We start from the raw sequence: 24,285 nt of genomic DNA on the forward strand, positions 1-24,285 counted from the left end.
TGGCAATCTGCACAGCTCTTCCTTTCTGGATCCTCTGTACTGTACCTGCTGACATATTTCCTAGAGACATCTGAGTTTGCTTTCCTGCACCCAGGGCTTCTGCCTCTGGACTTTTCCAGAGATAGAGCTTTGCACACTTTATTTTTGGGTTTTACCTCTGTGGGATGTATGAATTGTATTTAGTAGTATTTTGCTGTAGCCATGATGATCTAATGAGTTAGGCAAGAAAAGGTTTACAAGTAAGGGTAATATGGTTTATTAGACCAAGTGATGCACTTAGAAAAATGAGATCACTTTTAAGTACTGAAAAGGCTGCAGAATTGATTACTGTTATACAGGTTTGGAGTCTGAAGTGTGGTATCCTGACCCCACCTTCATTGTTCTCTGTGTATTATATTCCCATATTCATGATTTCCAAAACTATAAAAACATTAGTTGATGGGATAGAAATACATTTAAGATGAAGATAGGTATATAAAATGGGGTCATTGTGCTGCTCTGGCATTTTATTTTATTGCTTTTGGAGCAGAATTGGAATGTACCGTCAGCATTACTGAAGATGTCCCATTTGCTATAAGGACATTGTTGCCTTTCACCATGCTGCTATGAGAAATCTGAGACCTTCTGTAAGCCAGCCTCTGCTTAATACAGTGAGCAACATGCACCCAAGAGCAGCAGCCTTTTTGTGAGCTTCTTCAAAATTTACTGTGTTTTAGTTTAGTCCGCACAGCCAGAAGATTAACAAAGGTCTTCCTTCTCAAAGTCCTTCCAGCGCAGAAGTGCAGACCTTCTCTTTGTAAAAATTCTGCTTTCACAGGAAATTTTGCTTTTGCAAACACCAGCTCATGAACCAACTAATGAAACAATTCAGAGCCTTTCTTTTTTTACAGGCAGAAATGCCATGTCAGCATTCAGAAGAACAAAGCATCTACTTTGTGTCTCACTGTCTGTCAAGCAAATTTCAGTAAGACATCCAAAATATTTTACCAATATTTTACTTGATGAGGATAGGGTGAGTTAAAAATTAAGCCACATGTTTTTGTGTTATGTTCCCTTTGATTTTCTTTCTTTCCTTTAGGAGTTAGTAGGTGCTATTATGAGAGATCAGTCAACCTTGAACAGGTGAACTTGTCTTATGACAATATCCAGAATTGACAAAAAACTGCATTTAGCAAATTTCTTCCTCTTTATTTTATTTTTCAGAATACAATAGTGACATGAGGCTGGTTATTTTGTCTGGGTGTAAAGTGAAGTTGATAGTCAAGATGCAGACTGTGCTGCATGAGGAAACTCTGAAATTAGAAATCAGTGTTGGCTGGGCTTTTTGCTGCTAGGTTTCAGGCTTTAATCCTAAACAAATCTGCCCTTTAGTTCCTGTCTGATATATGTCAGAAGATCATTTGAATTATAGAATAGGTATTTCCTCTGTATCTTCATTCTTCTTGCACGTGTATATTCCAGTACAAGGCAGATGGCATGATTATTTTATATTCATGATGCATATACCTCTAGGAGAGCTACACCGCAGTGTGCTGATGCTGGCTGCATGGGTTATGTATTCTCAGGAGACCAACATGTTCAGAATGTAGTCTTTTGCCCTTTCCCCTGTCGTCTCATGTTTTGCTATGATAGAAGCACTAACAAATGAAAGGCTTGTTATTGATTTCTGTGCAGATGTTAATAATTTCTGTGTAACTCTGCACTGGACTGGCAGTAACTGATGTACAAAATTTGACATCTTAATTATTTCTTGATGGAAACGAGGGCCACTAACCTGAGGTACAGCAGCTTATTAACTCTGGATCTGTGGGTTCAAAGCAGCCTTAGGTCACAAGTGAAATGAGTGAGGCTGTCTTAGTATAGTCTTTATGGATGTTTGTTTGCTTCTCAAAAACACCAGTCTACCTTCAGTGTGTCTAGAGCAGATGGAAGCAGAAATCCTGAAACAAAACATGTTTTACTTCCAGTATTGCTAGCCTAGCTGAAATCGCATGTACTGGAAATCTCAGGAGAAACACAATTTATGAGCTCCCCAGACTTATTGCTAGGTGCATCAAAATATGCATCCCAAATGCTGTTGTTTACTCAGTCAAAAAGAGATGTTCAAGAATTTCAGTGTTTGCCAGTCCCATCCAGTAGGCATAGCTTCAGTTCCCAGCAGTTGCAGCCTTATGCAGAATTCCTGTGAGCTGGTTAAGCAGATGACCAGGGACACACATGCACCATAGGTCATTAGCAGAAATTGGAGCATGAGCCACCAAAAATCTGATTCCCAGCCAGTGAAGGTATTGCCATCATTACAACAATGAAAGCAATTCCTTTAGCAATAGGTAAGTATCAGGCTGTTGCTGTCTTTGCTTTCAGCCATATGTAGCTATCATCCACAACTTCTAGTAGGAGAGGCTCTTTTCAAGAGGATGCCATTTCCCAACTAGCATCCAGTTGACCTGTATACCTAGTAGCTAAAGCTCTCTTAAAAAAATTATATATTGCATTTCTGACTACAGGATTAGATGACCCCCACAGAAGTGTTACATATGCATCATTATGCTGTTAAAATCCATTTTCTTAGTCCAGTCACAGACAGCCCCACAATAAGGCATCAGTGTTTCAAAAGCTATCCTATGCTGAACAATAGAGTAAACGGCAAGAACAGAAAATTTGATTTCTGCCTCAGTGGAAGAAAAGATCTAATGTGAAAGAACAATTGTGCAGTCTTAAGGCTTGATTGTTTTGTATTTCACCAGCATAATCCAAAATTAATTTCACTGATTTAACTATTATTATTATTGAGTTACACAGTGCCCTAGAAGGCAAGAAAAAACTTGTGTTCTCTAATCTAATCCACTACCCTCTTGTCCTCCAGACCTGGGCCAGAATTTGTTTGCCCAGTGTGCACTGGAAAAGGGCAGCAGTTTGGTGTTTGCTGCAGCAGCTCCTTAACGGAGTCTCCAAAGCTGGTCTGCATCTCTGGATTGGCAGTGGTAAAACTGCAGAAGGACTGAGGCCAGAAGAAGACAGAAAGGAAGAACTGGGAAGGGGAAAGAAGTTTAAATTGTAGTCCGGGGTCTTTCAGCCTGCTCAGCTGCAGACACAACATAGTGCAAACCTGAGGAAGGAAACTAATTAGGATTCCATTAAAAAGAGGAGAAAAAAATCTTCCTGAGACCAAAGTCACATCACGATGGTCAAAGTGAAACCTTGCTCGCTAATGTAGCCTTAATTCATTTTATTTTGCAGAGACAGCAAGCTCACCATGTTGCTTCGGGAATCCTTGGGGAATATGAACTGCCGCACCACAATGATAGCTCACATTTCAGCTGCTGCGGGGAACTACGCAGAGACACTGTCCACTGTCCAGATTGCATCTAGGGTCCTCAGGATGAAGAAAAAGAAAACTAAGGTAAGACAATGTTTAACTTCCTTCTGGTAATGGTGGGGGAGGGAGAAAGAAGGATGCTGAAGGATCCTTAATAGGATAGAGCAGCGTGTAACAAAATCAGTAATCAATTCCAAAGTGCGTGGGTCGTATGTGCCCTGTCCTAGGCAAGTGGCTTAGAGCACGTGAGCAGAGGCTGGGGGGTGGGGTGGGGTGGGTGTTAACGCTTCAGCTTCAGATACAGAAGAGTGAGTTCAGACATATCTCCTATAGCAGGGTTGTAAGCTGGACTCATTTAATGATATAGCTGTCAGACGGCATTTATTTTCAGTTATGCTCTTAGTGCTAATGAATTAATAAGGAATGAAACTGCTGTAGAGTTAAAGAAGATTGGGATTAATGAAGAATTAGATCCTCTGTGCTTCCCAGACAGAGAAGGAGCAAAACAAATGCAAAGCAGTGTGCCCATTGCCAGCATTGATGCCCCTTTTATTCCCACTGCTTCTAAACATGGGTGACAGATTTTCCAAGAAGTAGAGTGAAGATGGGCTGTATCAACTTCCATGGTTTAGAGTCCTGGTTCCTTCTCTCCATCTTATGGTGTGAACTGGGAACAACGAGTGAATTTTATGCATTTCATTTAAATTGACAGCCTATGAATTGACAAAATGTTTTTTTGTCAATGGGTTGAAGAGAGGAAAGTCAAGGGATTCGGTCCACACACCATCACAGCAGTGTGTCTCCAGAGACATCTGAGTGCTCGTTATACAATTCCACACACTGGTAGTATGACCAAATGGGGATTGTCTTTATTTTCTGTGCGTTATTTGTGTAATGATTTTTCATGTTCTCTTCACATACATGCACACACACACACCGAAAATCAGCAAAGCCTTTGACAAACATCTGATTTCTTTGGCCAGGCTCAATTAAGGGAGGGATCCTAATCCATTTGCTCTGTAATTTTTTTTTTTTAAGTCTCATGATTTTGAGTGGGACACAGAGTTGGGGCATTGGGTTCTCCATTGGACACTGTTGTGTCTTTGCTGTAGGACTGTGGATAAGAAGCTTCAGAGCTCTGTGCCTTAGTTTAGAGATTTCCCAGTTTAGATGTGACTGACCTTTTTGCGTATGAGCTTTGTGCAAGGAGCTGTTTGCGACGTTGAAATGTCATGATCTCTCTCTCTCTCATATTGCAGTATACATCAAGTTCTTCTGGAGGAGAGAGCTCTTGTGAGGAGGGCAGGATGAGGAGGCCAACCCAGCTGAGGCCTTTCCATTCTAGAAACACAGTTGACCCAGACTTCCCTATTTTGCATTTATCAAGTGATCCTGATTACTCATCCAGCAGTGAGCAGTCATGTGACACGGTGATTTATGTTGGCCCCAACGGCACTGCCCTTTCTGATAAGGAACTGACAGATAATGAGGGTCCCCCTGACTTTGTTCCCATAGTTCCTGCTCTGCAAAAGACCAAAACCGAAGGCAGGTTGGAGGAAGTTAGTGAATCAGGGCCCAGCACATCTGAAAGAGACTGCCTGAAGTGCAACACCTTTGCAGAGCTCCAGGAGAGGCTGGATTGCATAGATGGCAGTGAAGAGACCGACAAATTTCCCTTTGAAGAGATGCCTGCTCAGTTTAGCTCAGACCAGATGTCTAAGTGCTCTGTCTCAAGCCAGCTGGCAGAGCTTAGCCATTTACCAGAGTCAGATAAGGAAGATATGATGCCAGAATGTCAGCATCCTGATAGAGAAGCCAAGGAAAATATAAATGCAACACCCAGCAAAACTAAGAGAAATCACTCTCCTGTTCCTTCTGGAGCTCTTACTAATGTTTCAACTCCTTCTTCTCCCAGGAGTGTAACAGGCAGCTCTAGTAAAGAGCTTAGTTCTTGTCAGTTAGCACACAGCACGAGCTTGCAGAGCAGCAGAGAAGGTCTCAACACCTGCGGATTTGTGGAAGGCAAACCTCGGCCAATGGGTTCTCCCCGGCTTGGCATTGCGAGCCTCTCGAAGACATCTGAATACAAGCCACCAACTTCTCCTTCCCAGAGATGCAAGGTCTATACACAGAAAGGAGTCCTGCCCAGCTCCGCTCCCCAACCAGCTCCCCTGAGTAAGGATACTGGAATGACGTCTAGTGAATCTTTACTGCAGCCAGAAATCCGGACCCCACCTGTAGGCATGAGCCCTCAGATCATGAAGAAGTCTGCGTCCTCCAGGAATGGGGATTTTGAAGAGACTGTTCTTGATGAAGATCGGCAACAAAGCATTTCTCCAGAATCCAAGAAAGAGATTCTGAGCACCACCATGGTGACTGTGCAGCAGCCGTTAGAGCTGAATGGAGAAGACGAGCTGGTGTTCACCCTTGTAGAAGAGCTAACCATTAGCGGGGTCCTCGACAATGGGCGCCCAACCAGTATTATCAGCTTTAACAGTGACTGCTCTGTGCAGGCTTTGGCCTCTGGATCTAGGCCAGTCAGTATTATCAGCAGCATATCTGAAGATCTTGAATGCTACTCCAGTGCAGCTCCTGTGTCTGAAGTCAGCATCACACAATTCCTTCCACTTCCAAAGTTGGGCCTGGATGACAAATCCCAGGATGATGACAGCAGGCGCTCATCCATCAGCTCTTGGTTGAGTGAAATGAGCACAGGGAGTGATGGTGAACAGTCGTGCCACAGCTTCATAGCCCAGGCATGCTATGGGCATGGGGAAGCAATGGCAGAACCCCCTGTCTCAGAGTTTGCAAGCACCATACAAAGTGCCAGCATGATTTGTGTAAGTGACAAACAGAAGCCGGTGACTGACAACATGCTTATACTGTCAGAAATGGGGGAGGAAGCTTTCGGCAAGGTGCCACCCATCAAAGGCTGTAAAATATCAGCTCTAGGGAAAACTACTGTCACAATCAAAAACACTGCAAGCCTCAGCAGCTGTGAAGGCTACATCCCAATGAAGACAAACATTACAGTGTATCCATGTATTGCTGTTAATCCCTTCAAAGCACAAGACACTGATGATGCTGTACCAGCAGTAGCTGCAGACACAAAGGTTGCTCATCATGATGAGAAGGAATCCAGTGCTAAGAAGGATATCAAATTTGAAGACCCTTGGCTGAAGAGAGAAGAAGATGGAAAAAAGGACAACTCTGGGAGCAGTGATGGGCCAAGGCCTGACACAACCACAGTTTCAGCCAAGCCTGAGCACAGCACAAAGCAGTCCTCAGTGGACAGGTTTAGCAGCAGCAGCAGCAGTGAGACCTCTATCTCCCCAGGATCTGACAGTCTAAAGAGGATTGTGGATGGGTGTGAAGTGGCAGCGTCCAGCTGTGCAACCCAAAGCCCTGTTCATTCCAGTGATGGCTTGAAGAATGGCAGCCTCCCTCGAGTGCTCCTGAAGGCAAGCAAACCGGAAGAGCCTGACAGTCACCTCCATCCTACTGCCACTGACGGCAGTGGAGTTGGGTCTCCTGCCCTACCCCAGTTTTCTAAGGCTAGCCTTGACAAGAAAATGGCCTCTCCCAAACACTGTGTCCTCACTCGTCCCAAAGGGACACCTCCTCTGCCACCAGTGAGAAAGTCAAGCTTGGATCAGAAGAACAGAGCCAGCCCCCAGCACAGCACAGCCAGCAGCACCACGAGCAGTCCCTCCAGCCAGCCTGGGTCCTTCCTGGCCAGCTTTCCCGAGGAGCTGAATGCCAAACAGAAGGGTCCTGGTATCGACAGCAGCAGCAACAACAACAGCAGCAGCAAGCTCTTCAGTGCCAAACTGGAGCAGCTCGCCAGCAGGACCAACTCCCTTGGGAGGTCCACAGGAAGCCACTATGAGTGTTTGTCTCTGGAAAGAGCAGAAAGCCTGTCCTCTGTGAGCTCCAAAATGAGCCCTGGCAAAGACACCACCATGCCTAGGGCTGGAAGGAGCCTCAGTCGCAGTGTCATGTCCTCACCCACTAACTCAGGCCTCTCCCAGTCAGCAGGTGCCTCCCCGAAAGCCAGCCAGTCAAAGATCTCTGCAGTCAGCAAGCTCCTGCTGGCAAGTCCCAAGGCCCGCAGCCTGTCTGCCTCTGCCACCAAAACACTCAGCTTCTCAACCAAGTCTCTGCCTCAGTCTGTAGGGCAGAGCTCCAGCTTGCCTCCAAGTGGGAAGAACATGTCCTGGTCAACACAGTCACTCAGCAGAAACAGAGGCTCCAGCCTCGCTTCTAAATTGCCCCTTCGGGCGGTCAATGGGCGGATTTCGGAGCTGCTCCAAGGGAGCACCAGTGCCAGAGGCTTACAGCTGCGGGGAAGCTCAGAGGCAGATGAGCGTGGGGGCCTTCCCGGAGATGAGAAGCCAGCTGTTCACGTACTGCCTTCACCTTACAGCAAGATCACCCCTCCTCGGAAACCTCACCGCTGCAGCAGTGGTCACGGGAGCGACAACAGCAGTGTCCTGAGCGGGGAGCTGCCCCCTGCCATGGGGAAAACAGCCCTCTTCTACCACAGCGGGGGGAGCAGTGGCTATGAGAGCATGATGAGAGACAGTGAGGCAACAGGGAGCGCCTCCTCAGCACAAGACTCCATGAGCGAGAACAGCAGCTCTGCAAGCGGCAGGTGCCGAAGTCTCAAAAATCCAAAGAAACGATCAAATGCAGGTAAGCTTGCAGTACTGTGAAGGAGGGACGCAGATCAAAGCAGATAACCAGTACATGGTGGGGCGGCTAGCCCTAAAGCTTAGCTAAATCAGTACCAGCTGTATCTCTTAGTGGAAAAGTGAGGCCAGGATCTGAGTTTCTCCATTTTGCAACATGCAGAAATCCTTTGTGTGGTTGTATTGCCTTTGCAGCGGAGTCTCTCCCACACCCTTTTCACTTAGGTTTAGTTCACATGAACAGTAGAACACTTATCCCTTAAACTGGTTAATATTGCCAAGGACAGCCACATTCAGGTATTTATTTATACAAATATTCTTCTGATTTGATTCCAGAAAGATGTCTTTGTGAGGTGGTGAAATGTGTTATTCTTAAGCACTTTGGGCACAGACTTCCCTCTTGGTATGCACGTGTTTCACCAGCGTAAGACCACTGAGTTCCTTGTTTCCACCTAGAGGATGGAAGAAAGTTGTGCCCATGCCACTTGAAGAGTGTTATCCTGCCTCTGAGACTTGTTTTTTAACTTTTGAGTCCTTTTTTCCCCAGTAATTTATTGATAACAAATAATAAATTATGTTAATAATAATATATAGAAACTACTGCACTGAAGCATTTGCAAATCTGAAACGTTTTTAGCAATCATAGAAAGGATCAGAAAGACTTCATCTTTGTTCAAATATAATCCCCAGTAGCTTTCACAGTACATCGGGACTTTTTAATTAGACAGCAATTGGGTCATACCAAGAGTCTCTGCACTTGCAACTGGTACATCTTCCCACCAGAACGAATTTCAGAAAATTGCAGGACAGGATAGAGGAGTATCCATCAGTTGGTCACCTCACCTTTTTCCTGGGTGCTGTCTTCCCAACCTGAAGTGTGAGTCCTGTCTAACCTACTTTTGAAAAGAGTGCACGCTGGCATTGGAACTGGTGTGCACAGATATGTGAAATACCAGTGACTACTTATTCTACAGTAGTGCTGGCTGTCCAAAATGTGTTATTCCCATAGAATTCCTAATTCACCAGGCATTCCACTTGCTGGGATGCTCACCTCTGGGATTTATTTGCAGTGAACGAACTGAGTAATGCATAACTCTCCCTTTCTTTATGCTCTTGACTGTGGTAGCAGGAAGAACATATGCAGCACAGATGTGAATACAATAGATACTGCTATTAAAACCATATTCATGGCTGATTGTACTTGTTCAGAGGATGCATCTGAAAGTGATCACACTACACAGTGCAAGCACCGACCAAGTGACGAAATAATCTTTCTGAAGTTAACTTTGCATTCTGTAAGAAAGTCTCTTTCCTATCCCTTCAGTTTACGTGGTCATGAATTGTTTTTGCTCTTTCTGAGTAGCTGTTCCTCTAAGAGCTCCTTTCAAATATAAACATTTTACTAGTAACTTGAAAAAAAAAAAAAAGATTTGTATGATGTGAAAAGGAAGACAAAGCTGTCCACAGAGATGGCATTTGTGGGCATATACTGAAAACTGGATTGTGTCTTGTGGAGAAGATGCCTGTATAATATGGACTTTTTCCATGGGACATTTAGATCCAAAAATTTATCAAGTTCTGTGAAAACGGGCAGCTGTATAGATGAGGGAACAGAGAGAAAATGGCAATGTAGATTTATCCTTATTAGACACTAGAGAGCATCCCCACTTCCCTAGGGGAGATACTTTAAAAAAATACTCTGAGAAAATCTTCAGGCAGAGCCTGCATATTCTTTAGGCCCCAGAGTTCATCCCAAACCTAAATCAGTAGAAGACCAGGATTTTTCTACTCTGATACTCATAAAAGTAGTTGGTTTATTTCACTTCTCTCTGCTTTGATAGCACATTTGGAGGCTGGACAAGGCTGGAGATGTGAGCGAGAAAAATAATGTCTTTGTGCTGTAATTACAAAAGAGCTTCAGATCTGTGTGTTGTACTTTATACTAGGGTTATATTTTGACTCACAACTCTGGCTTTCAGTAGCCCCTCTGAACATTGTGTCAGTGGCCATGAAAAGGGAGTTATGAAGAGAGAACTGTTTGAGACTCAGGTTTCAGGTTGCCCTTGGAGCAGTCTAGAAGACACACCTGAAGAGAAGAGACTTTTCTATGGTCTAGCCTGCCTTGAGCCTACCTGGTTTGTCATGCTGTGCAGGTATCCAAAGGCTAAAATGGTATGCAAAAGTAAGGGGGTGAGCAAGAACCTTTCCTTCATGGGGAACATGAGGAGTCTAAGCTTTGCTGCTTTTTTACTGCTATCTGAACTTTTTCACCAAATACACTTTTTCTGGCTGCGAACATTAATCTCTTTCTTCTAATCTTTTGTGTGGGTTAGTTCCTCCTTGGTCAGCAATGTTGTAGATATCTACCTATTGCTGGACCTGAATCCCTGGGTTGGAGGGTTTTCAGTGGAGGGCCTGTGTCCCTGGAAGTTGCCTGATGCTTGGCATAGGCCCACACATTGACCTGCCTCAGAGTAATTTACAAAGCTTCTCTCTTAATTCAGCCTGTCACCTGATGTGGAGAGATTCTGAGTGTATCATCTCGAATACTTTTGAGAGTGATTCATTGTATCAGCAAGTAATTCCTGTATTGTTTTGAATTACTTGTATTTGTGTATAAATACAACCAGGAGTTTTATGCAAATTAAAAAAAAAAATAAATCTTTACTACCTTTCATATCTCTAGCAGCAAGCCACTGGCCAGAAATTAATAAGGCTTCACTTTCTTATAACCCAGCTCCTGTTTGCATTTGGTCCTGCAGGAGTGAAATCATAATTCTGTTTTGATGTGTTTGATAATAGCATAATTTTTCACATGTCATCAGATTTATGATGGCATAAAACCAGGATTATGACTTCAGTGCAAGAGAACATGAAGGAGGAGCTGAGATATAAGGGAGAATAGAGCTGTTCACAAATATATTTTTATTACATAATAAACAAACAAACAAAAAGTAAAGATTTGCAATCTTTCATCCTCTGTAATATCTCCTTTCTATAGGTCTGTTCTAATGTGAATGTTCTCTCTTAAGGAACACTTTCTAATGAAAAAAATAGCAGACAAAGGTTCTGAGCTCTTAAAAGACAGATATTATTTTAATACATAGTGTCAAGAGCATTGGACCTTTCCTGATTTGCGGTCACAGATCCACTGTGCTGTAATGGATATGGCACTATAGATATGCTCATTTCAGGTCAGGCAACCTTGTCCACTTTATTTATGATTATTATTAACAGAAATGCTAGCTGCCAGACACAATCAACATGAATCAGCCCAAGGCCCCTGTAAAAGGAGCTATAAAGAGTCTTTAAGAGAATCACCAGCAGCCCTGTCAGATCTCACAATTACTTTTGAAGTTCTGACACATTGGAGAGACACCATTTTTTTCTTGAGATTAAGATCTTGTCTTTCAATGCTCTTAAGTGCATTATATGTACGTGTAGGTGCTTCTGCCCTGGATGTCATACATGAAGTATCAGACCTACACTGACAGCTTTTGAAAGATAAAGCTAGTTCATATCCTTCAATGCTACCCTCAGGTTACATTTTGGGCTCTGCCTGGGTACCTGTACAGTTCACAGACAGACCAGTATTGTGTGTACAAAATTAAAAAAAAAAAAAAAGAAGAAAAGCCTCTTGCATTCTGCTGCCTATTGAAAAATCATGTGTTTACATCATGAAGCACATAAGCCTTTCCCCTGAAGCTAACCTATCCATTTAATAAACATTCCCATCTTTCTAGCATTTAATATTGGTCCTATAACATCATGTCAGCATATATTGCCCCAAAGTGACTGCTTATGGCAGAAACAGAGCTATTTAGCCCTGATCTATAGCTGTGCATTTCAAAGCTTTGTACAGCCACTCTTTAATCCACCCTGTGATGTAAGCATTATTCCAGACTCCATTTTACAGATGGAGAAATGAAGGCAGAGAACTTCATTGACTTGCCCGATGCCTGCAACTATGTCAGAGCCAGATCCAGGGTTAAATTACAGGCACCCTTGACTCCTAACCTCAACCTCAAGTGACTTGGCTGCACATCCTCCCCTGCCCTTGCTGAGCAGAGGAGAGGAGGGTTTAATTTGTTATTTATCTTTTTGCATCAGGCCCTTCCTCCTTCTCTGCCCACAAGCATCTGTGCAACTGTGTTTTCCCAGATTTCTTCACACATTCCATTAGCTTTTCCCCTGTAAGAAGCAGTTGACATCTCAGCCGTATTTTTGGCTCAGACTCTAGTCTCCTCTCTCATGGGTAGGCAGTGCTGTCTTGAGCAGGGCACTGAAGTGTTAGGGCACAGTTTGTACAGTCATCACTAGCACCAATTATATATAATTTTTTAAAACCTCCAAAATGTCAAGTGCTATGTCCAGTGCTGCTCCATGGAAAGGCAATGATAAGGGTGCTTTTATAGTACATACACCTGTATGTGATCAGGAAATGCATTCTGGCTGAATTTTGTTTTACCAAAGCCATATCTGTATCCTGGGAACACAGCAGGTATGAGAGGGACGCAGGCGGGGTGGCAGATTAGGACTTCCAGGATCTATGTTGTATTCTCTGGTGTGCTGCTGGTTTGCTGTATTGCCCTGGGCAAGTTGTGTAATTTCTGTGTTCTCTGGTCACCGGCTCATAAAGCTAGATAATGGTGGTGTGAAAAAAATAACAGTAGGGTCCTTATATCAGAAGTGTTACCTACCTGCTTTTTGCTCTTCTCCTTTGGTTTTTAGCATCTTTTCCCTAGTTTAGTTTGGATGTACGTGGTCATTACTTTAAAGTAATTCTCAATGCAAAACATGACTGGATGATTTCAGAGATGCAGCTTTGGTGTTATCTCCACGTCCCGCCCACTGTGAGCTAACAGCAAAGCAAGAGTGAGCCCAGGCTCTAAGAGGTTTACAGAGTAAAGCCAGGTCCTCTTTGCATGTCATGTAATGTGCATGAATGCCTTGTTTCTGCCTTTTACCACCCTTTCCTACCAGTGTTATTTATCATTCCTGTCCCCACAGTGTTTCACATCTTCCCTGGGGACAACAGATCAGGAGGGGCTCTGAGACAATTCATCATAGATGAGGCTTTTCATGGAGACCACAGAGGTCTTCCTGAGGCTGTTTTCTTTCCTCTTCCCTTTGGGAATAGGGTTGGGTGCCTTAAGAGAGTCCCCATCCCATGTGACATTAAGTTAGACCTAAGGGTTGCAGTCTGTCACTGCTTGCAGGGCTCTGCTGAGGTGGGACAGACCTCTGCCAAGGAGTGTGTCTCTGATTTCTCTAGTTGAGGTTTTTTGGAGCTGAGTCTGAGCCAGGAGCTTTACTGGTGCTGGCGCCAGTGCCAGCAGGGCGAAACGCTCAAGGCAGTGCTCTGTGGCCCAGGCAGGCATGGGGGAGCAGCAAGTGTGCAGCAGTTGTAAGGCACTGGTGGGGACCGCTGCCTGTTGGCTGGTATGCACAGACCCACTCAGAGGGGCAAAGACCCAGGACTCGGGCATAAGAGGATGATGTGGGAAAGGAGGCAGTTGAATAGGTGAGGCATAGGAGAGAAAGTCTTAACCAGTAAAATGCTTTCAAGGTGGGTCAGTCTGGGCCAGTTCAGCCTTTCAGAATGTTGAGTAACAGTGAATCAGAACACAAAAATCTACAGGATGCTATTGAAAGTAAGGCCAAGTAGAAACAAGACTGGGGGAAAACTAAGGTTTCCAAATGTTGATTTCCTGAAGTTTAAACCTGTTCCCTGAGTTGGAGTTGTGTATATCAGCATTTGCAGGATTCTGCTCTCGTCAGTCCAGGATAGGATTGGCACACGTGTATGTGTATGTGTGTGTTTGTGCACATGCTTTAATCTTCTTTGCACAGGGAACCTGTCAGACTACAGATAATTAAAGATTCCTGCAGCAGCATTTTATGACTTTTGCAGTAAAGTTTCATGACTCCTTGCGGCTCTTTCTCAGTACTAAGTTTTGCTACCAAAGCAGAACAAATTACTACATGATTTTAAACACTTTAATAAAAAGACAGACTGCTAAAACATGACAATAATTATCTACAATTAGAGTCCGTTTTACTCTTACTTGTGTGCTCTGGCTTTCACTGGTGGGATGGTTTTAAAGATGGAGATTTAGAGGTTCTTGGAAAGCTCTGAAAACTCTATATTCGAACACATTCAGTCTCTGGAAGCACTTAGCCCTGCCTACAAAAGCAGCAGAAAAAGCCAGAGGCTGAATCTGCAGGCTGTAAATTACAAAAGTCCATCTCCAACCAATATTGCAAAGCATCACGTTTTGAAACGTGGCCAAAATGATAATGGTGAAACAAAACACCAACAAAAAGAGTCTAAGCTTTTCTTGTTGAATCCAAGTGAAAAGGAATTTGGTTCATGTTTAGATTGCCTAAGGCACAGTGTGGGGAGCTGAAAATTGCCCTTTGTATCACAAAGCCGTAGGGCATCTCCAGCATTTCTACTTTAACTTGCTTACAAGTGTTGGTAGCTAATTGATATCCTGCATTATACATTTACTATAACAAAGGATGTTTAGAATTATACAGGAAAAAGCTGTTTGCATGCAGGTGACCATTTCGTGCATGTGACTGCTGGCTGGACAGCCCTGGGGGGGGAGCAGAGGGAGGAGAAGTGCAGGCTTCAGCTCCAATTTTTTTTGTTCATTAAAACAACAGCATTGATTTTCCCAGGTCAAAGCCAGGCCATTTCATGCAGCAAATCTGTGTTGAAAGGGATCAGAGTAATCATTTTTTACACGCTTGACTACTGCATGCCAGCACTGAGCTTTCAGCCACATGAACATAGGAATGATTTAATAGAGGAAATGGCAGCAGGCTATTGTGCACCGTGAAGGCTCCATGTAACATGCATGACTGAGTCGCACACCATTAGGCTGAGTGTAAATAAAACCTGCTCCTGACACTGCCACAGAATTAGCTCACTGGAATGCCTCCACCACTGTCCTGTTGCGAGCTAATGTTCTGGCTGCAGATCCCCTTTCCCCTCTAGCCTCTGCCTTTGCTGCCCAAGCAACGGGGCAGCTATTTAGTGTGATACTGTAGTGATACTGTAGTATTTAACCAGCTCCTTAAATAATGGCACAATGCTGACAAGTACCCGTGAAATCAAAATCCAGTCCGAAGAGAGATAAATATTTAGAAGAGACTGGTTGTTTTCTGATAGGAATTGTGGGTGCTGAAAAGTCACCCCCACCCCCCACCCCACCCCATCCCCACAAACCCTCCCCGTGATGGGCATCTTCCCTGGAGTGTCTCCCAGATTACTTACCACAGCAACCCAAAGAGGGGTGCTTTCTGATCTGGTTTCAGCAGTGCTCATTCACCAGCTCTAAACTGCCCTGAAAAGCTCCTTTTAAAACAAGACGTTAATTCAGGAAGAAAAGTTAAGAATTGAGCTGGGCAGGTAGAAAAAAAAAAATAGGAGTAGGCTCTACCTCAGCATGTTCTTTATACCAGTACAGAAGCAACATATCTAACATAGGTATGGATGGAAGATTATAAACAAGGGTTGCTTTATTCCTATGTACAGAAAGCAGGGATTTCTAGCTTCAAGTGTCCTTGTGCTTCTTATTGATTCACAACAGCAGAATTGCACATAAATCAACACAGAATGTGGCCTGAATTATTTCACAGTGAGGTGGACATTCTTCTGAATGATGGATCCTGTCAGTGTTTCCTATTCCAGGTGTTCAGGTGCAACATGGTCCTTCCTATGTAATCCGAGATGCTAGGATGAGTGAATGCTGTTTAGATTTTCTGGCAATAAATGCCTGAATTCTTCGGTGTTTATAGTACTGACATGAAGGCGGGCACCCTAAATACTTCTGGTGAAGTCTTCACACCATCAGAGGGGCCTTCCACTTGAAAGCATTGGCAATGTCTTCATTAATCGGGAGGGAAACTGTGAAAAATGTATGAAAATCCAAGGACTGAATAGTTACATGCTTTGCACTGGGGAAATGCTTTGCACTATAAAATAAACTAGGAGAAAGGAGGTCAAAGGAATGGGGAGGAGTTGGTTCTGTCACGGACAATTGCCCATGAGGGCAGATCCCATTAGGAAATGGGAGTGAGAGAAGAAATCAGCAGTGCATTTGCAACTCAAATAAAGCAGGAGCCCTGTTGTCAGACAGTGAGGAGCAGCAGGGAGAATAGGACTTTGCTAGTAAGCAAACAGTTGGATGCTACATTTGAGGTTGATTCTATTGCTACTGGAAGCACGATATTTCTTGGAAATGAAAGCACAGAAGGAATGGTGGGAGATTAGGGGCACTGCTTTACTTAGCCAGGATGGTGTTTTGTAATCACCTTGAGTTTGGATGGACTGTCTAGTGAGAAAAAAAAAACCAAAATGCTGAACAAAAGGTTCTGTGCAGAAAGGTAATTTTACCTCTCCACGTTAAGTGCAGTGGGAAATAGCTTTCACTCCACATCCTGCCTTTGAGCACACACTATAAACTTCTGAAATTATGATATATCCAGTTACAGTTTAATTTTCTGTTTGAAACACCTTGACATTTCATAGACGTATGGAATGGTTAGGATTGGAAGGTACCTTAAAGATCATTTAGTTCCAACCCCCCCATGGGCAGAGACACCTTCCACTAGACCAGGTTTCTAGGGACTGCAGTTGTTTTGCATCCCATTCAGATGTATCCTGCTTTGAAGAGATATGCATCAGGTTTCTTTTCATGAAGATTTTGCATTTATACTTTTTGCCTTTACCTTTTTCACAGAAAAGATGCTCAGTCTGGAATGTGTGCTTGGAAAGCAATCTAAGGGGAACACTCCAAAATGTGTAGTACTTAAGCAAAACCAGACCTCTTAGAGTTTCTGCCCTGGTCAACACATACTTTTATGAGCACACATCCTTATGCAGTTGGGCAATTTTGCCGAGATCAGTGAGTCTTCTTATCCTTAAAGTTACCCTTAGGTACCTAGCTGTCTTGATCTGTGTTCCTCTGGGCTTATCCTTGCTGAAGTATGTTGTAGCTTCAGTGCCACTGTTCCGTCAGATCTGCTTTCACTCTGTGCTGCTGTGTTACTCCCTTTATCTTAATTTTAACCTAGCCAAACGTTAACCTGTAGCTCAAGGTAGAGCAACAGATCTGTTGCAAAAGCAAATCTTGTATTCTGTGCACTTTCAGGGCTATGTCATAGTCTGATTGTTCATACTCCAGGTGGGCTTGAGAGGCATTATTCTGGATGTGGATAAATTCAAACGAAGTGAAAAACATATCCTTCAAGAAACTGAGCAAATGGCATATTGCTTTACGTGTTGCATGGTCACAAATGAAAGTGTAATTATTCTGTCCTGGGTTCAGTTTACAGAGTTTTTTTCAGATCAGTTTTTGGTATAAATTTCTTTTATTAATTGAAGAATTAATCCCATTTCTGTGGTGAGAGGGTCAGCCGGTTTGCTGAGGTGCTGGGCAGGTCTCAGCCGGTGGGTCAGAGATGGGAGGGACTTGCCAAGAGCTGCTCCTGCTGAGCTCCTGGTTCATCACTGCCTTCATGCAGGGGAGTAGAGATGTGCTGTGATTCCTACAACACATTTTATTTATTATACAGTCAGAATTTATGAGATCCTAACCCCATCAAGTGATCCCAATAAATTTGAGACTTCAAATGGGTATTTTCTATGTAAATGGAAAACTGTATTCATTTTAACAATTTAATTGTTGTGTCTGCGTATTGACACGGATGAGCAAGCTGTCAGCCTTTGTGACACTCACCCTGAAGCTCTGCTTTAGCTGTATCTCCTTACTGATCCCAATTAAAGTGAAATCAGAAAAAACAGAGGCTAAATAGAGAGGTCAGTGGCAGGAGTCTCCTGTCAGAAGATGCCATTATTTTATTTATCTGGGCTAATAAGCAGCCTATTAATCAGTGCATGTTTAGAATAAAAAGGATTCGGTTTTTCCTCACTGCAGAGATGCAGATCTTTCATTTAATTTCTCCCCAAAGCCCTCTAAACCTCACATAAATCATCCTGAGTCAGCAGTCAAGGCTCAGATAATAAGACATCCCTCTTTCTCTTTCTTCTCTGCCTCACATGTGGACATATGCCCTGTGATGGAGCAGGGACACCTGCGCGGGCAGCTTCTGCATCCCGAAGGAGCCCTTGGGTGGGCGGCAGCAGCGAGTCAGCAGGCCTCAGGCTGCTTTGCCCTGCTCCATGGCCACAGCACTCTGAGAGCTGGCAGCCTGGCTTTGTTGTGATAGCCCACAGAGGAGTCCAGGCACTTCTCTGGCTAGAAAAACTTAATGAGCTCATGTTAGCATGTCTTCTGCTACTACTGTAGTCTCTGCTGCCTCTTCTCTGAGGGATAAGCACTATTAGCCAGAGCATCAGGTTGGAGCCCTCCTTCTAGACCACAGGTTTCTGTTTCTCATTGAGCCAAATGGATATGAACGTGAACTAAATGTAAAAACATTTATCATCATCCCTGCTATTCATGCCCCTGTGACATCTGTTTTGCTTTGCTACAAATGCTGTTCTTGTGGCAAGGTGAATCAGAGCCATCCCCCTTCATTCCCAGAGTATCTCAGACCCGGGCTTTGGCTCTGGTCAGAGAGGCAGTTCTTCCAGCAGGGATGGTTTAAAAGTGTCCACACTGCCACAGTGGGGAAAAAAGAAAGGGGGAAGAAAAAAGGAAGAAGATCAAACATCCCAGAAAAAGGTACTACTTAGTCATAGTTCAGCCATGCATGGGAGAGCTGGACAGAGGAATTTCCAGTCTGCCCAGCTGCTTCCTTGAAATGCTAGAGCTAGTCCATAAGGCATGGCATGAAAGGAGATGTGATCATCAATGTGGAGCACAAAGTAAAAAGAATTAGCAGCACTTGGCTGCATTACAGAGGAGGTCAGATCTGATGCTTACAAATGTTGGCTCTGAAAGCTGATGAGCAGCAAAGATAGGAAAGAGATTGCTTTTACACTCAGACAGAATCTGAAAGACTGCTCCTGTGAGACACCATGGTCAAAAGCCTAAAAAGTATTTCAAAAATATTGAATGCCTAAACCCTTTTGGTCTTGAGTGACACTAGGGATGTACTCAGTGCCCTTCACATCTAAGCAAGTGGAGGGCTCATTTCCCACGAGGGGCTGAGCCCATTGCAGGATCTGTCCCTGCATGTAACAACATCTAATAGTCCACTCCCTTCAAGTATGCAGCTGCTCTCACCATTTGGTTGCCTTTCTCTAGCATTGCTTACAAGAGTCACCCTTAGCACTGCAGTTCTTTGGGGTCTTCCCAAACTGTGTCTCTTGTTGTTGTCGTCACTTTTTAGCTATGGTAATGGATCAGGTCTTGCTTTTCCTTTTATCAACATCTGATTCTTCTCTTGATCGGGCAGTTTAATCTAGAGATTAGCTGAAATGAATTCAAGGTACGTGAATGCTGACATTGACTTCCAGTGACTGGTACCGCAGCTCTAAAATAACTTCTACTTGCTGGTGCTTGTAAGGCTTCATTTGTTCTGGCATGGGCTTTTTTGCTGGGCTACCATTTGAGGAGTAAACACAACTGTGATGGGTGTCACAGGATGGGCAGTCCAGATCTCAGGCTGTTTGGTATACAGGGGCCTCGTAGAGCTGCTCCCTGTCTATCCCCCTTGGCTGTGCTCTAGTTTTCTGGCAGAGAGTGATCTCAGATGCATTCAGATAAAAGCTCTGTAGACGAGGCTTTCCAGATAGACAGGAAGATAGACTATTCTCATCCATTTTAGAGTTAGCATTTACAGGTTAATTACTGGTTACTAACTGCTGGTTTCTAGCACAGACTGCTGCACTCAGAAATCAATGGGATAAGATGTAATAGTTTGCAAAGTCAGCAAAGAAACAGGCTCCCATGAATGAAACTAGACAATGCTTTGTTACTTGCAAATCCAAAAACTAGGCAATCGACAGATATTTTTGGGTTTGGGGTTTTTTTTTGGCTTTCATTGAAGAACCAAGTTGGCAGACATGTTGAAGCTATTTACATTCAAGTTTCAATAAATGTAGTGCCGGAGATTCCTCTAAATGATTTTATCTTGTTTTTTAAATAAGATCTGCATGATCATTCTGCATCCCTTCCCTGCTGGCATCAGTTTTGTTCTTGCAGCCAAAAGAGTCAGTTAACAGTTTAATTCAAACTTGCTGGCTCCGGCTTTTGTTTTTTGTTTCTCCCTTTCCTTCTATCCCTGCTGTCTCCTAGGGGAAACCCTGCAGGAGTTGTCAGCTACAAAACTTTTTTTTTGTTTTTAAAGAAGACAGCCATTGCTCTGATTGTACTAAAGAAAGCGAGGAAATGTAACTAGTTGTTTTTCTTTTTTTGTGTGTGTGTCTGTTCTTTCTCCCAGTAAACCAGATGCTCAACTTCCTTACGGCTGCCATCAGGCCAGTGACGTACTTTTCTCCCTTGCCTTACCTTAGTCCTTGACTCACATGGCAGATGGTTTTCATACAGCATAGGCTTTATCAACCATGTTACATTTTCAGCTTTTTCAGCGCTCCCATCCACTGTGCTGGTGTTATAAAGCAGGGTGGGTGTGCATGAGCGCTGGTATTGAAGCAGACACAGTGACTAACCCTTCTGCCAGCCCATCATTCTTGAGGCTTTCTTGCCCATCATCAGTGCTGCAGCAAGTCCATAAGTGGGAAATGTTTTAGAAGAATATTCTACCGAACAGACACAAGGCTAATGCAACTGTGATGGCAACCACCAAGCTTGGGTGTACTTGTTGCAGGCTTTTTGTCCTCTCTAGTGTTTTTACTGCTCTAGCATCCAGCCTGCAGTGGTGTTACGCAGAGGACTAGGTGGTGGTGTACTGGCACTCAGCTCCAGCACCGTAAAAGAACTTGGGTATCAAAGTGCTTTTTGTGCTGTCATTAAAAAAACCCAAAGAACACCTTCCCTGGAGATGGTCTATGTAGAGGCTAGCTGATGCTTGTCCTTAGGCTGTAAGAGCCAGTACCAGTAAAGAGATAGGAAAGCAAAGCTAGACCAGTTCTAACCTGCTGCTCTGGTCCTTCACTGACATACCTGTACACACCGAGACTTGAGCAAAGGAAAGCAGGCACAAGCTCTGGAAGCTTTTGGGTACACAAGCCCTCTGAGGATCAAATCCTGGAGTCAGGCACCAAAGAACATGTGAGGATCTAACTTGTGGTGAGTGGGTATAGCACATCACAGCTACAGCTCACCCCAACTTCCATGGCCTCCCTGGATTTTTGCTCCATTTTCTTCTGTGTATAAGAAGGCTGAATATGTATAGTTTGCAGACATCTCTGCAGATGGAACAGAAAGGAGAGACAATAACCGTGCTAACATGAAATGACACTTTTTGCACTTGCAGGTTCACAGAGACGGAGGCTTATTCCAGCTTTGTCACTTGACTCTGCTTCCCCAGCAAGGAAGCCTGCCAACAGCCCCGGGGTCCGCTGGGTGGATGGGCCCCTGCGAAGTGGGCAGCGGGGGCTGGGGGAACCCTTTGAAATCAAAGTCTATGAGATAGATGACGTGGAGAGGCTCCAGCGGCGACGAGGTGGGGAAAGCAAGGTGAGTGCAATCCATGTAATTTGTCTCCCGCCTCCTGAAGTGTGTAAGAGGGAGAATTCAGATTATGCAGTCAGAAATGTGTAGGATCATATATGGTTAATTCAACAGGCAGCAAAACCTCTTACTTTATTTGAGAGTAGTTATGTCTCAACTTATGCCTTCTGTAGCAGCTAACAGACATTGGTACCTTTCATTTTTGCCCCTTGCTTATAGTTTCGGTGGTTCCTGTGCCCCAGCAACTTGTCACACCTGTCTTTCAAGGCAGCAGTGGTACCTCAACTGCTTTGGTGGTATTGTTTTCAAGATAGCTAATGTCTTCTCTCTAACAAAGTTGTTCCTGCTCAACCTCAGGCCTCTAAATTTACAAAAAGATCAGAGAATTGTAAAGGTCATTTCTTGATGTATGACTATCTGCAGTTAGTGGAATAGCACCAGTTTTAGAGTAACTATGGATATAGGCCATTATTATTTTAAGGCACTTTTTCTTCCTAGCTCCTGTCACTTGGTTAGGCCATTTGTGATGTTGTTCTCTGATACAATTTTGTATGGAGAAAAACATCACTTGTTGGGGTGGTATTTCCACTGCACTTCACGCACACAGCAGATTTACCTACAGAGTAGTGTTGAGACCTTCACACAGGCTTGGAGGAGGAGAGTTCTGGTATTGGGAATGCTCCCATGCTAGCAAGGGTAGCACAGCCCTCACCGTGGGGGCACTTACTGCGTGTCCTGATGGCTGCCACCCTGCATAAGTCATGCCAGGCCAGGCTGGGTGTCTCCAGACAGCACTGCACCCTGTGCTGTTACCATTCCCTACATCTTTACAGAAAATATATCTTCTTTATTAATGATTGTGAATTGCTAGAGCTTTTCATAATATATTCCCTTTGTTTAAGGATGTTTTAAATTTGGTATTGCCACCAATTCTCTTATTTTATAATATGACTACTGCATGTCTTTTGCACCAAGCACAGTGATGTATTTAGGATTTTAATATAGCAAGCAGTGGATTTCCTTCTCCCAAGAGCTTAGATTTTCTTAGCCAAACTTGTGGTGACAAAAACCAGAAATGTTTTGCTACAGTTAATCCGATTTCAAGATGCTGCCTGTTATTAATTATTATGGTTTATTATTAACTATCATTGCAAAGTCTCCAAAGCTCACTGATGGAAAACATCAAAACCAAACAAAAGCAATAAAAATAAAACAGATGATGGATGATTTCATGTAGTGATTCATACACTTTACAGTAAATGGCTCATTGTCAGTATTATTGATTGTAAGATCATTTAACTGAGTGGATCTGGGTATTTCTTCTCTTCTCCACCTATTCCTTCCCTGCTCCTTTTTCCTGGTTGGCAGGAGGTGATATGTTTCAACGCCAAGCTGAAAATCCTGGAGCATCGCCAGCAGAGAATTGCTGAGGTCAAGGCCAAGTACGAGTGGTTAATGAGAGAACTGGAGGTGACCAAACAGTACCTGATGCTGGATCCTAATAAATGGCTCAGTGAATGTAAGGACATCATTTTATTGCCTAGACTCATACATGTCCTTCAGTTTATTTAATGGTGGGGACACAGGGGAGCGGAAGTATTTGCTAAGAGTGAGATGTGAGCTACTGTGTTTGTAAACTAAAATGAACCAACATATGGCCTAAGGGCAAGTTTTAGATTGGCTGTATTTCTAGAACTAGTCCCTATAATTCTTATTAAATGTTGACAGTAGAACTGAACAATCCTTTTTGCCTGAGAGCTGAATGTTGAAATGATACAGCATTGTAGTGGTGAATATTGCCATTGGTAGATTAACGTTCACGCGTTTCAGTCCACAGCTCCTGAAAATGAGATTTTTTTTTTTATTTTTATTTTTTTGGTCTCAGATCACTCAGACATATGAGCAATACTATAAATCTGTTCTACCACAAAATAACACTGTGGAGCAAACCCTTCCCTTGGCACCAGTGGGCTTACATGAAAAATGAATTTGGCCCATTTTTTATAACTATAGATGTGTAAAGTTCAGAAGCTTAAAGGGCATTCACATTCAAATGAAGAAGGATGTCAACACCTCAAAGCAAAAAAAATAAAGAGTATTGCAGTAATATGAGCAAGCAGACAAGTTCATATCAAAGATTTCTAGAAAAAAAAATCCATTTATTTAGGATAATTGCAGATGGTAAAAGGATGTTGGCCATCCTAACTCTTCCTTTCACAGCTGCCATAAGTTAACACTAGATTGGTACATCCTGCAAACAACCACCGTGTGTGTTTCTGGAACGCTATTAAGGAAGAGAGGTGAAAAGGACAGATTTAAAGGGAGGGGAGAATGTGCCATACATTGCTGTCTGCTTACTGGTTGATGCCTTTGCTTCCAATTCCAGTGTGATAAATGCAGAAGGCCTCAAGGATGGCACAGACCTCAGGGGCCAGATAAGATGGGAAGTGCTGGCTCAGACAACGTGTCTCACACTTGGCTTCCATGGAAGCCACTGCCAGCAGGTCTCTGGCAGCATACAGGCACCTATGTTGGAGTGATTGGTGATTGCCTTCCCTTGCCACTCTTGAGCGGTCTAGTGAGAATCATAGTGAGAATCACATGTAATAGGGAGAGATGTGAGAAGCAAGGAGATTGGAGGTTGGTTTCTAACTCTGACTTCTGAATTCAGCAAAGGACTTGTCCTCCCAGGGCTGAGCACCTATTTAAATCTCTTTCT

At 43.6% G+C, this 24,285-nt stretch overlaps 1 protein-coding gene across 1 annotated transcript in view; it reads left to right on the forward strand.

Moving 5' to 3' along the window:
• Window positions 1–24,285, forward strand: part of KIF26B (kinesin family member 26B) — a gene marked incomplete at its 5' end in the record, with an annotated part of 298,247 nt that overhangs the window by 270,640 nt on the left and 3,322 nt on the right. Inside the window, 4 exons of the mRNA XM_026846220.1 lie at window positions 3,241–3,403; window positions 4,579–8,014; window positions 21,370–21,572; window positions 22,935–23,085. Of these exons, the coding sequence (XP_026702021.1) occupies window positions 3,241–3,403; window positions 4,579–8,014; window positions 21,370–21,572; window positions 22,935–23,085 (3,953 nt within the window). The remainder of the gene's footprint in view (window positions 1–3,240; window positions 3,404–4,578; window positions 8,015–21,369; window positions 21,573–22,934; window positions 23,086–24,285) is intronic.

The sequence above is a fragment of the Athene cunicularia genome (assembly GCF_003259725.1).
Source record: "Athene cunicularia isolate RWA chromosome 3 unlocalized genomic scaffold, athCun1 chr3_part1, whole genome shotgun sequence".
In the NCBI taxonomy this organism is placed as follows: Eukaryota; Metazoa; Chordata; class Aves; order Strigiformes; family Strigidae; genus Athene; species Athene cunicularia.